The 12,817-nt window shown below is 45.7% G+C and overlaps 1 protein-coding gene across 10 annotated transcripts in view; it reads right to left on the bottom strand.

Annotated features, from left to right (window-relative positions):
• The window catches only part of KDM4A (lysine demethylase 4A), a 92,188-nt gene extending 84,192 nt beyond the window's left edge, over positions 1 to 7,996 (bottom strand). For 4 of the 10 annotated variants that reach the window (XM_078331479.1, XM_035251130.3, XM_035251125.3 and 1 more), the window contains exons 1-3: positions 7,870 to 7,996; positions 4,479 to 4,655; positions 1,598 to 1,773 (exon numbers count right to left, since the gene is read on the bottom strand). In XM_078331479.1, coding sequence (XP_078187605.1) covers positions 1,598 to 1,773; positions 4,479 to 4,616 — 314 coding nt within the window. In that variant the 5' untranslated portion in view covers positions 4,617 to 4,655; positions 7,870 to 7,996. Of the gene's footprint in view, positions 1 to 1,597; positions 1,774 to 4,478; positions 4,656 to 6,671; positions 7,618 to 7,869 lie in introns of those variants that run through there. The other 6 variants (XM_035251126.3, XM_078331478.1, XM_035251127.3 and 3 more) reach the window with 3 other exon arrangements.
• Between the last annotated feature and the right edge of the window lie 4,821 nt (positions 7,997 to 12,817).

The raw sequence follows: 12,817 nt of genomic DNA, 5'->3' as shown, positions 1-12,817 counted from the left end.
CTGAGCAGCAAATAATAAAAAAATTAGTGGAGCCTAGTGGCACACGCCTATACCTTCAGTTACTTGGGAAGCTGAGCTAGAGGCCAGGCACAGAGGCTCATGCCTGTAATCCCAGTACTTTGGGAGGCCGAGGCAGGCGGATCACAACGTCAGGAGTTGCAGACCGGCCTGGCCAATATGGTGAAACTCTGTCTCTACTAAAAATACAAAAATTCATTGGGTGTGGTGACCGGTGCCTAGTCCCAGCTACTCGGGAGGCTGAGGCAGGAGAATCGCTTGAACACGAGGTGGATGCTACAGTGAGCCAAGACTGCGCCACTGTACTCCAGCCTGGGCAACAGAGCAAGACTGTGTCAAAAAAAAAAAAAAAGAAAAGAAGGAGGGCAAAGAGCAGAGATAGAGTGAGACCTGATGAGACAGAGCAGATGAAGCACAGGAATGCCACCCCAGTAGGATGAAGATAGGCAGGCATAAGAGCTGGCTCTGGGCTATTCACAGTGAAGGCACAGTATGTATGACAGTTGAAATCAAGGCATGCACAGATCAAAAGGCTCAGGATAAGAAGCAAGGAAGAAAGAAAAAACTCCTTGTGGAATCTCAAAATTAAGGAGTCGGTAGGAAGTGAGAAGATCCAAGGAAGAGGACTAGAAGGAAAGGTCAGAGATGAACAAGGAAACACAAAATTTATTCTCTGTGAACCTCAGGAAAAATGAAAACTGAATAATGAAAACAGCAGAGAAGGGCTAGGTGAGGTGGTTCATGCCTGTAATCCCAGCACTTTGGGAGGCAAAGAGAGGCGAATCACTTGAGGTCAGGAGTTCAAGACAAGCCTGGCCAACATGGCGAAACCTTGTCTACTAAAAATATAAAAATTAGCCAAGCATGGTGGTACATGCCTGTAGTCCCAGCTACTCGGGAGGCTGAGGCAGGAGAATCACTTGAACCTGGGAGACAAAGGTTGCAGGGAGCCAAGATCACTCCACTGCACTCCAGCCTAGGCGATAGAGACTCCTTCTTAAAAAAAAAACCCACAGCAGAGAAGAACTGAAAACAGGCCTACACGAAGAAAGATATCTCTAAAAGAGACAAGAATGTACAGAGGAAGAAGAATGGAGTGACAGAAAATAGCAACCAGCTTGGTGTTTTACTCACACTTTGTTAATGTCAAAACAGAAATGAGCGAGCAGGCTGGATGGGCAGTGAGAAATCCCAGCACAATTAAACACAGAGCATCCCAAGAGAGAGGAACTGGAACTAAAGCACTTTTGATGAGCAGGTGGTTATCAGTACCCAACAAAAGCTCCTTCTGCACCACCTCCAACTTTCTCCTTTGCAACTTTAGAGTCAGAAAATGATTCTACTTCTGATGGAAAAACAATGGGATTTGTTGATATAAGAACAGGAACAGGTTTAGACTGGGACACAGCCCTGAGAAGAGGAAATGCTTCCATAAAAAGAGCAAAAAGGGAGACAGCTAGAACAGAGCTGACCTGCTGAAGACCCTATTCATCAGGACAGCAGTGGTCCTGGAGATGCTAGGAAGATGAGACACCAGGGTGCTACGTGCTATGTCAAGAAAGAAAGGGTTTCCACTCACTTATCACTGTTGGCTATCTTGCGGAACTCCCGAACAGTCATGGCTTTCTTCTGTATGTTGTACTGAGTAAAGAGGCCAGACTGCCCCGTCACCAGCTGTTGGATGGGGGCAGGAATGACCAAATCATCAATGTCATCATAGGATGCTCGTGGCTTCCACTCTTTTGGAGGAACCACCTGAAGGGAACACAAGAAAGAAAAAGACAGATGAGATACCTGGCAAGCCCGCCAGAGTTCAGGAAGCATGTAGGTTGCCATCCAACCTAACAGTCAATTTTACTACACAGTTACTTTGATTTACCCACATTCACCCAAACACAGTAAGTCACAGGCATGCTAACCCTGATCCACTTTTGCCACCAACCAGCTGCCTAATTGCAATGACCTAAAGTAATACTTGTTCCCAGCTTCAGTATCCTATTTGGACACCAAGAAAGGAGACTGAAGAGTTGATTGTCTCTCAATCTCATGCCCAGTGCTCTCTTAAAAAAAAAAAAAAAAAATCACAGGCCGGGCACAGTGGCTCAAGGCTATAATCCCAGCACTTCGGGAGGCCGAGGTGGGTGGATCACGAGGTTGAGAGTTTGAGACCATCCTCGTCAACATGGTGAAACCCCATCTCTACTAAAAATACAAAAAAAAATTAGCTGGGCATGGTGGCACGTGCCTGTAATCCCAGCTACTCAGGAGGCTGAGGCAGGAGAATTGCCTGATCCCAGCAGGTGGAGGTTGTGGTGAGCCAAGATTGCGCCATTGCACTCCAGCCTGGGTAACAAGAGCAAAACTCCGTCTCAAAAAAAAAAAAAAAAAAATCACAAACATGACCAGGCGCGGTGGCTCATGCCTGTAATCCCAGCACTTTGGGAGGCCGAGGCAGGCAAACCAATGTCAGAAGTTCGAGACCAACCTGACCAACATGGTGAAACCACGTCTCTATTAAAAAATAAAAATAAAAATCACAAACACAATTTTACCTGATTTGGTCAACTCTATACTTGTATAGAATTTTCTTCTTTCATATGCTAGATTACAATCTACTCACAAAGAAGCATAACATTCTTAAAAATCTAATCTTGAGGCCAGACACAGTGGCTCATGCCTATAATCACAGCACTTTGGGAGGCTGAGCAGGTGGATCACCTGAGGTCAGAAGTTCAAGACTAGCTTGGCCAACATGGTGAAACCCCATCTCCATGAAAAATACAAAAATTACCCTGCCGTGGTGGCACTCAACAATAATCCCAGCTACTTGGGAGGCTAAGACAGAAGAATTGCTTGGACTTGGGAGGCAGAGGTTGCAGTGAGCTGAGATCACGCCATTGCACTCCAGCCTAGGCAACAAGAGTGAAACTCTGTCTTGAAAAAAAAAAAAATCTAATCCTGAATAGTTAAAGTAAGATATACATCCACTTTATAGAATACTATACAGCTTTTTTTTTTTTAAATTAGAGAGTGTTGTTTATCTAACAAGGAAGAAAACACACACACACACACACACACACACACACACACAAGCATCTGCATAAGGCAACACTGAAAGGACATACAAGAAAATATGGAAAGAGGTGGGAGCAAGACTCTACATTAGCTGCCTTCCAGTAGCATTCTGTTTTCACTCACATAAGCATATGACCCATTCCAATAATAATAAATTAACAAGACAGTTGACATGAGAAAAAAGAATGAGTTGAATCCATAATTGACCTAGAGGGAGGAATATGTTGTTAAAAAGGAAAAAAAAAAAGAATGAACGAACCAACACAGGAATGCATATGGCAAGATGCCATTCTCTTTAAAAAAAAAGAAAAGAAAACAACAGATAATACTATTTCATATGTGTTTATGTTTGTATGAGCAGAAAAAAAGGTGTGGAGGGAGCTATTACCACTTAAGGAGACCGCACTGGAGAGGGTGGATGAAGATCAGCCTTTTCTTTATCTGCATTTGAAATATTTAACTTGTAATATCCGGCATTTTTTTTTTCTGGTAACTTTTAAAATCTAATAAAGTATAACCAAAAAAAGCAATGTGCTATGAAAAGCTACACTGCAGGCCCTGCTGTTCCCGCCTGCTGCTATTAACCCAGCAGTAGCCTATCTCCAGATAAGAGGGAGGAGGGGTGTGGTCGTCTCAAGTCTCTGGAGGCAGCAGGCTCCAAGACTGGTCCTCAGCTTTGTAACCAATGTTCTTGCTTTCCCTTAACAAGTACTTATGGTATGAAATTCAAACAACATAAAAAGTTCCCTCCTGGCTTAGACCGAGGTCCCTGCCTCTCAGTTTCTTGAGGATCTCGCCAGAAATGCAGTTCCTTCAGCTTCCAGGACTGAACCTCACTGTGACAGAATATATCAAGGGCTGATTTCACTCAGGAAAAATAATGAATCCAACTCACAGGAGAAAGAAGTACAAACCAGAAACCAATTTCAAATTACAAGGACCAGAATACTCATGTTGGCTGGCCAGTGCATTCTCTCCCCTTGAAGAAAGTCCACATGGGAAGCCAAATTGCTACTAGAGTGCTGGATGAGACTGAAATGAGAGCAAGAGAAGTCAGATGGCATAAGCACTCACTGGCAGTTAAGTAACACCACAGCACCCAGCTCTACCAAGAGGGCTGAGGCTCAACAGCAGCAAGGCCTGGAGACACTGGCTCTTTACCTCCCCCTTTTTGAAGATGTCAAGTAGCTCTCCTCCTACCTGAAAGCAGAGATGCTTCTGATGTCAACAACAGGAATTAACTTACAAACAGAACCACATTCACTAAAGTCATCACCCCACCCAGCTGTTTCAGGAAAACACAGTTCTGGCCCTTATTTAGGGAGAAAAATCTTATACTGCTGCCCTAGGTAACAAAAACCATTTGAACAATCCCAGCTCCTTACCTTGGCTAGCCCGGCCCGATGAGCTCCTTGGGATTCAATGTAGGCAATGTATCTACTGAAGTTTCGGAACTCTTCCATAGTTGGATAAAAGGTCATTATCCTAGCACTGGGATTCAGAGTTTCAGAATCAGAAGCCATTTTCCCTCCTTTTTCAGGTCCCTTTAGTCAGACAGAAATCTGAAGAAACACATTAAGAGTTTAAAATGATATAAAAATTAAAATTAAGGGCTGAATATCAATGTTGAAAACAGTAAAAGGTAATACAGAAATTCAGAAGAAGCAGTTAAGACTTCACATCTGGAATCTGCCTCTAGAAAAGTTAAGTAAGTCAGGGCGTGGAGGCTCAGGCCTGTAATCCCATCACTTTGGAATACTGAGATGGGTACATCGCTTGAGCTCAGGAGTTTGAGACTAGCCTGGGCAACACAGTGAAACTCTGTCTCAAAAAAAATTTTTTTTTAAATAAAACAACAGCCAGGCATGGTGGCGCGTGCCTGCAGTCCCAGCTACTCGGGAGTAGCTGGAGGCTGAGGCTGGAGGATCTCTTGAGCCCAGGAGTTCTGGGCTGTAGTGCGCTATGCCGATCGGGTGTCCGCACTAAGTTTGGCATCAATACGGTGAACTCCCAGGAGCAGGGGACCACCGGGTTGCCCAAGGAGGGGTGAATCGGCCCAGGTCATAAATGGAGCAGGTCAAAACTCCTGTGCTGATCAGCAGTGGGATCGCACCTATGAATAGCCACTGCACTCCAGCCTGGGCAATATAGCCAGACCGGGTCTCTTTTTTAAAAAAAAAAAAAAAAGGGCCGGGCGCGGTGGCTCAAGCCTGTAATCCCAGCACTTTGGGAGGCTGAGACGGGTGGATCACGAGGTCGAGAGATCAAGACCATCCTGGTCAACATGGTGAAACCCCGTCTCTACTAAAAATACAAAAAATTAGCTGGGCATGGTGGCGCAGGCCTGTAATCCCAGCTACTCGGGAGGCGGAGGCAGGAGAATTGCCTGAACCCAGGAGGCGGAGGTTGCGGTGAGCCGAGATCGCGCCATTGCACTCCAGCCTGGGTAACAAACAAGAGCGAAACTCCGTCTCAAAAAAAAAAAAAAAAAAAAAAATCTCTTTTTAAAAAAAAAACAACAACAAAAGAAAAAGTTATTTTAAAAAACTAGAACTACAGATCGAAAAGGTACTGTTTAAAAAGAACCTGATGTATCAAAACTGCAGGGATGCAAAGCTCACTTCAACAGAGACATTGTTATTGCAACAGAACTGTTCTTGAAAGGAAAAAAACCCAGACATTATTTCAGCTAAAAAAGGGAAACTAATGATTTGGTTGTTGGCCCTACCTAATAGTACAGCTAAAATGCCCATATCTTACCCTTATCCTTTCAAGTTACTCCCTTATTAACACCTTGCTAATCGCTTCTCAGAGTATTAAACATAATATACTACCAACTGACTTTAAAAGCCACCCATGGCTGGGCCTGGTGACCTGGACCTGTAATCCCAGAACTTTGGGAGGTGTAGGCTCCTTCCTAGGGTACAGCTTTAAAACGGATACCTAATAAAGGATACCTAATAAAAGTTACGTGGCTACAAGATAACAGAACTTAAGGGTTCAAAAGTACTTTGATATTAGTAACATGATTTTAAAACCCTTTGATACTAGTAACATAATTTTAAAACCCTAAAGTGAAACTGTTCTATCTAAACTATTCTGCAGTTTCAGCACTACTTAAATGAAATCAAGCTACAGACTAGTTCAATTGCACTGTATCCAGAACTCAAAAAGGACAAAATTTAAGCTGGCAATAGAGGACAAACTTCATAACTGACTGGAGAAAGCAAAATAAATATTTTGTTTTTAGATGAGAACTTCAGCTAAGTGGGTGCATCCCCACAGCTCACTAACACAATAGACCATCTCAACCGAAAAAACACAAAGCATACTAGTTAAACTAGGCCATTCTAAAAGAACACTAGTATGTCCTTTCCCTTCCCCAACCTCCTCACCGAGGGTCCAGCAGTTCTCTACCCTCTTATCTGGGGCCCAAAACTATGGTGGTTCAGCTCCAAGAATCTCTTTGAGAGCTGGAGAGTTCAGAAAGGAGAAAATTGCCTCCAGTCTACCAGAAATCTAGTGACAGACCTAGGAGCAGAACTATGTAAGGTAGGAAAGAAGGCAAATCCGGTTACCGTATCTCCTAGTCTTCCTTTCCATCAACAATAAGGCGTGTTTCTAAGCAGGCGCTTTCCATGAACCTGGCAGAAACTTTGCATGGCCGGTATACTGTTATCCCTGTTTTACATACCAGGAAATCTGCCCACAGTCCACTCCTGGTGCACCTTCCATTGCTCCATTCTGCTTACATCCTAATCTCCACCTGGATGGACTAAGTCCTTTGCAAGGGCAGCTCCAAAAATGGAGAAAACCCAAGTTTATTTAATTTTGAGGACTCTCTTAAAAAAAAAAAAGAATCCAAAATATCTTACTTTTGCAAATTTTATAAAGACATATACAATCATGTGAATACAATGTTGGGGCCCCTCCCCAGGCCTTCAGAGAGGCCCTAAAGGGCTTCATCAGCCTCTGGCCCTATTCATCTTTGTATGCCTAGAACAATACATGACACAGAATAAGCACTCGGTAACTGTTAAAAAACTGATTTCCTCACGCTCACCTCAGTTGTTCATCCCTTCTTCCAGCCTAGGATTCCCTTCCCCCAATCTATTCCCTGGGGAAACCTTCCCTCCGCATCAGTAACAAAGCCTAGTGATTCAAGAACACTGGCTCCGGAGTCAAAACTCTGAATACAGATCCGGTCTCTGCCGTTTATTAACTGTGTGACCTTGGCTGTGTGAGATGACTGGGTCTCAGTTTCTCCACCTGTAAAATGGGGATCCCAACCCCCTGGTCGCTGTGATTAGCTCAGATGATGCAAGCGAAACCCTAGCACTAGGCCCGGTACTTAACCACTCAATAAAGCTAGCTTTTGCTACCAGCCCCCTCGGACTCCTGCACCCTTCCCTCGCAGCCGCTCCCGCGAGCATCACTCCAAAGGCAGCGCCCCCTGCTCCCCAAGATCCCCGAACCTCACCGCACACAGGTACAACCCCTCCCGGCCCCGCCGCCTTGGCGAGTGAGGCTCGACCGCAGGAAGAAGAAAATAAGGGCCAGAGGACCCGCCCCCCTCTCCCGACGTCCATTGGCCCTGAAGATTGGAAAGGGCCAATCCCAGAACCCATTCTGGAAGCTCCTTCTCCTATTGGCCGAGAAATATGCCGATCACTCACCGCTGGAAGAAACACCCCACCACCCCTCCCCCACCAAAACTCACGGTCACGGCTACAGCAGCAACGAACCTCAAGAATTCCAAAACCCTATAGTCCTCACCTAAAGCCCAAAGCCCCGCCAGGGCTTAGGCCCAGTTCCTGCTGTCGCCACTGGCCGATCCTACAGCTTTTACAGCAGGCGAAGGACGAAGCTCCGCCTTCTCTAAAGTCGGCATCTGCGCAGCCGCACAGCGCTTCACAGAGTCAACCAATCCAAGGACGGCCGCAAGCCCTACATCAACCAATGAGCACTCGCCGCGGCCTCCTCCCAGTTGCGACCACAGTGTGCGCAGCCTATGAGCGCCGACTCGGGCTGTTGCCAGGAGGAAACGCTGTACCACTAGGGACCGCGGCCAGTGAGCCTCTAGCTGGATCCCGAAGTTGGCCAATCATAGGCGGGCTCCCTGGCCACCCATAACTAATCAGGGTTGAAAGAAGCTAGTACCTGGAAGTGGGCCGGTCGGGTAGGTGGGTAAGGCCGGTAAGGTTACTATAGGATGTCGCTAAAGAAAGGATGGGCCAAAGTTTTCTTGGGATGAGTATTCGCTTTGCGGAACGTGGAAATGTGTCGGAGTCCTTAGGGACAGCTTCCGAGCTCAGGGAGTGCTGAAAAGATTACTTTTCCTGGTTTGTCCCGGGTGTCTCGGTTTTCAAAACAAAATCCTGTGTCCTTGGAAACCCCTGCCTCGCTGGCAAGCCTGGACAGGGAGGGGAAGATGCCCTGAGGGTTATTAGGACACACCCTGAGGGAGGCTGTATTTAGGGTCATTAAAAAGCAGTTCCTCAGTGAGCGGGGAATTGGGGGATCATTAGGAGCAGCTCTTGGGGCCGAGAGGGAGGCACCCTGGGAATCAGAAGGGGCACTTCTGGAGGGCAAGAGGGCTTCCTAGAAGTCATTAGGAGCGGTTCCTGAGTCGTCTTAAGGAGTTCCCAGATTGTCAAGGGTGATAGAGAAGGTCAAGTAGGCATGTAAAATACCTACAACCAGAGTCATAAAAAATGCACAAAATTACCATGGACGAATAATCGGTAGCGTCCTGGAAAGAGCTATACGGAGTCAGGCCTGTGTTCAAAACCATTAACTTCGGCCGGGCGCGGTGGCTCAAGCCTGTAATCCCAGCATTTTGGGAGGCCGAGGCGGGTGGATCACGAGGTCAAGAGATCGGGACCAACCTGGTCAACATGGTGAAACCCCCATCTCTACTAAAAATACAAAAAATTAGCTGGGCATGGTGGCACGTGCCTGTAATCCCAGCTACTCAGGAGGTTGAGGCAGGAGAATTGCCTGAACCCAGGAGGCGGAGGTTGCGGTGAGCCGAGATCGCGCCATTGCACTCCAGCCTGGGTAACAAGAGCGAAACGCCGTCTCAAAAAAAGAAAAAAAAACAGTAACTTCTGAGCCTGGGAGTTCACCTCAATAAAATGGAAAAAATAATGCCTCACAGGATTTGGTAAAGATGAGAGTTAATGCCGGCAAAAAGAACACATTACATAGAACGCTATGGACTTATGGTAAGGACCAGTCATGATTTATGCCTCAGGCTGGGTACATGCCTACTGAAAAAAAAAAATTTAAAAAAACAGTTTCAAAAACAGAAACGACTGTTTCAAAAAGAATGGCCGTTGGCTACACAGCCACAAGTCTTTCACAACAATTACAGTGTTTTTCCCTCTTGACCCAATAAGGTAATCGACAGTATTAGATAATAGATTATACTGAGTGGTTCACAAAATTGCCGAGTCTGAAGAATCCAATTTGGAGGACACATAAAGAAGAAAACCCAAATCATGCAGTAGAATTCATCCACCACTGTCCTTGCTGCTGCCACTAAGCACAAGATATTGCAGGTTGCTTCACAGACTCCACTGTCCTGGACATGGATACAGTTGCTAGCGCCACTGTCACTATGTTCCATAAACTGGATCTTGCTATATTTCCCAATGCTGCCAGATGATTTCCAAGGCCCTCTCTCTACTGCGTATCACTAGCTTCCAATTGGTATGTGCACGTGATAGGTGGAGCCTAAATCAAGGTCTGTTGACACGCTCCCATTTCTCTGACCAGTTTGCCTCAGTTTCCTTTTTAGGCTCACCTTTCCCTTTGCACACATTTTTTTTTTTTTTAATTTTTGAGACAGAGTTTTGCTCTTGTTGCCCAAGATGGAGTGCAGTGGTGCGATCTTGGCTCACTGCAACCTCTGCCCTCTAAGGTTCAAGTGATTCTCCTGCCTCGGCCTCCTGAGTAGCTGGGATTACAGGTGCCTGGCACCACACCCGGCTAAGTTTTCTGTATTTTTAGTAGAGATCAGGTTTTATCACGTTGGCCAGGCTGGTCTTGAACTCCTGACCTCAAGTGATGCACTCCAGCCTGGGCAACACAAGTGAAACTCTGTCACAAAAAAAAAAAAAAGACCAAGCTGGGCGCGGTGGCTCACGCCTGTAATCCCAGCACTTTGGGAGGCCGAGGTGGGTGGATCACAAGGTCAAGAGATCAAGACCATCCTGGTCAACATTGGTGAAACCCCGTCTCTACTAAAAAATACAAAAAATTAGCTGGGCATGGTGGCACGTGCCTGTAATCCCAGCTACTCGGGAAGCTGAGGCAGGAGAATTGCCTGAACCCAGGAGGCGGAGGTTGTGGTGAGCCAAGATCATGCCATTGCACTCCACCCTGGGTAACGAGCGAAACTCCATCTCAAATAAATAAATAAATAAATAAAAACAAAATAGAAGTGAAGTCTCCCTATGTTGCCCCAGCTGGTCTTGAACTTCTGAACTCAATCACCCTGCCTTGGCCTCCCAAAGTGCTGGAATTTACAAGCATGAACATGCCTGGCTGTGAAAATTAATTGATCTGTATGCTTGAAAGTTGTGCATAACCATATATATATGGTTTTTAAAACTAAATTTTAAAACTTTTAGTTAAAAAAAAAAGGAAAAATGGGTCGGGTGTGGTGGCTCACGCCTGTAATCCAAGCACTTTGGAGGCCAAGGCGGGCGGATCACCTGAGGTAGGGAGTTCAAGACCAGCCTGACCAACATGGTGAACCGCCGTCTTTTAAAAAAAAAAAAAAGAAAGAAAGGAAAATCATGATGCCCTCGGGACTTTCTATCCTTTGCCCTCTTCTCTCATTTGACACAGTCGCCTCAGGTGCTTTTGTTTTATTTTATTGTTTTATTTGAGATAGTGTCTCCCTCTGTCACCCAGGCTGGAGTGAAGTGGTGCATTCGCAGCTCACTGTAACCTCAACCTCCTGAGCTCAAGCAATTCTCCCACCTCAGCCTCCCAAGTAGCTGGGACTCCAGGCACACGCCACTATGCCCAGCTAATAGTTGTAGTTTTTTGTAGAAACAGGGTTTTGTCATGTTGCCCAGGTGGGTTTTGTCTTTTTTTATATAGCTGCCCACATACAGGTGTTTCTGGCTCTACAACTCACTAGCAACTTACTTAATTTCCCTAATCCTCAAGTTTTCTTATAACTAAAACTGGGATAGTAGGATAGTACTTCCCTTTCTGGGTGGAGAATTTAACGAAATAAATGAAGTAATGGGGTAATGAAGTGAAGCAGTTAGAAGCCTAATTGGCAAGTAGTAAGTACTCAGTAAATGTTAGCTCAGTAAATGATGATGGTACAAAGCTCTTAGCACAGAGCCTGAAACAAGAGCTCTCAATACACTTTCGCTCTTAGGCTGCAGTCATGTGCACACTGATGACACCCATTGTATACCCCAGCACATCCCCCGGAGCTCAGATCCATGTACCTTGCTGTCTCCGGATCCCTGATCCCTCCCCCTAGCTGACCCACAGATACTTAAAACCAACAAAGAACTACTCTTGTCCCACAAATAAGCTGTACCTCCTAGGTTTCCTATCTTAGTGAGTGGAAGAGCCATCACCTAATTGCCTAAGCCTACCACAGTCCATTACCTCACCCTGTACAGAGCTCCACAAAGCAAGTATTTTACAAATACATGGATTTGTTTACATGTCCATCTGTTCCCATTAGACGAAAGTCTCTGGAGAATATCATTTTGGTCTTATTGGTAATACCATTTAGGAATGTGTTCCATTGCCAAAAATAGAAAACTCTAGCAAAAGTGGCTTAAATACAAGTTTATTTTCTTTTTTTTTTTTTTTTTTTTGAGACGGAGTTTCGCTCTTGTTACCCAGGCTGGAGTGCAATGGCGCGATCTTGGCTCACCGCAACCTCCACCTCCTGGGTTCAGGCAATTCTCCTGCCTCAGCCTCCTGAGTAGCTGGGATTACAGGCACGCGCCACCATGCCCAGCTAATTTTTTGCATTTTTAGTAGAGACGGGGTTTCACCAAATTGACCAGGATGGTCTTGATCTCTTGACCTCGTGATCCACCCGCCTCGGCCTCCCAAAGTGCTGGGATTACAGGCTTGAGCCACCGCGCCCAGCCTTCAGTTTATTTTCTCATGTGAGAAGAGGTCTCGAGGTGGAGAGCCTTAGCTCAGTGCTCAACGAAGTTATCAAAGCTACCGGCACATTCTGTCTTTCTCTAGCATCCTTGGTAATTACGTGGCTTTGGCCACCCTCTTGTGCAACTTGTGTTGTAAAGTGACTGCTGCAGCTCCAGAAGGAGGACAAGGACAGTGTCCTGTTTTTTCTATCACAGCAGCAAAAACACTACCGGAATCTGCCCACCTGCCAGTAATGAGTGAAACAGACCCATCCCTGCCCTCATGTTGTTTATAATCTAGTGGGAGAGAGAGACATGAAGCAAGTGCTTGCACAAAGAAAATTACAGGCTGGGTGTGGTTCACACCTGTAACCCCAGCTACTCCTGAGATTGAGGTGTTCGAGGCTGCAGTGAGCTGTTATGGAACCACTGCACTCCAGCCTAGGTGACAGAGTGAGACTCTTATCTCAAAAAAAAAAAAAGAAAAGAAAAGAAAAAAATTACCAATAAGTTGTGCTTGCTATGAAGGAAAAAAACACTGGAGAACACCTGTAGGGTGACTTGCCACCAATGGCAGCAGGATT

This window comes from Callithrix jacchus, chromosome 7 (genome assembly GCF_049354715.1).
Source record: "Callithrix jacchus isolate 240 chromosome 7, calJac240_pri, whole genome shotgun sequence".
Classification (NCBI taxonomy): domain Eukaryota; kingdom Metazoa; phylum Chordata; class Mammalia; order Primates; family Cebidae; genus Callithrix; species Callithrix jacchus.
This window is presented reverse-complemented; position numbering and strand designations above follow the sequence as displayed.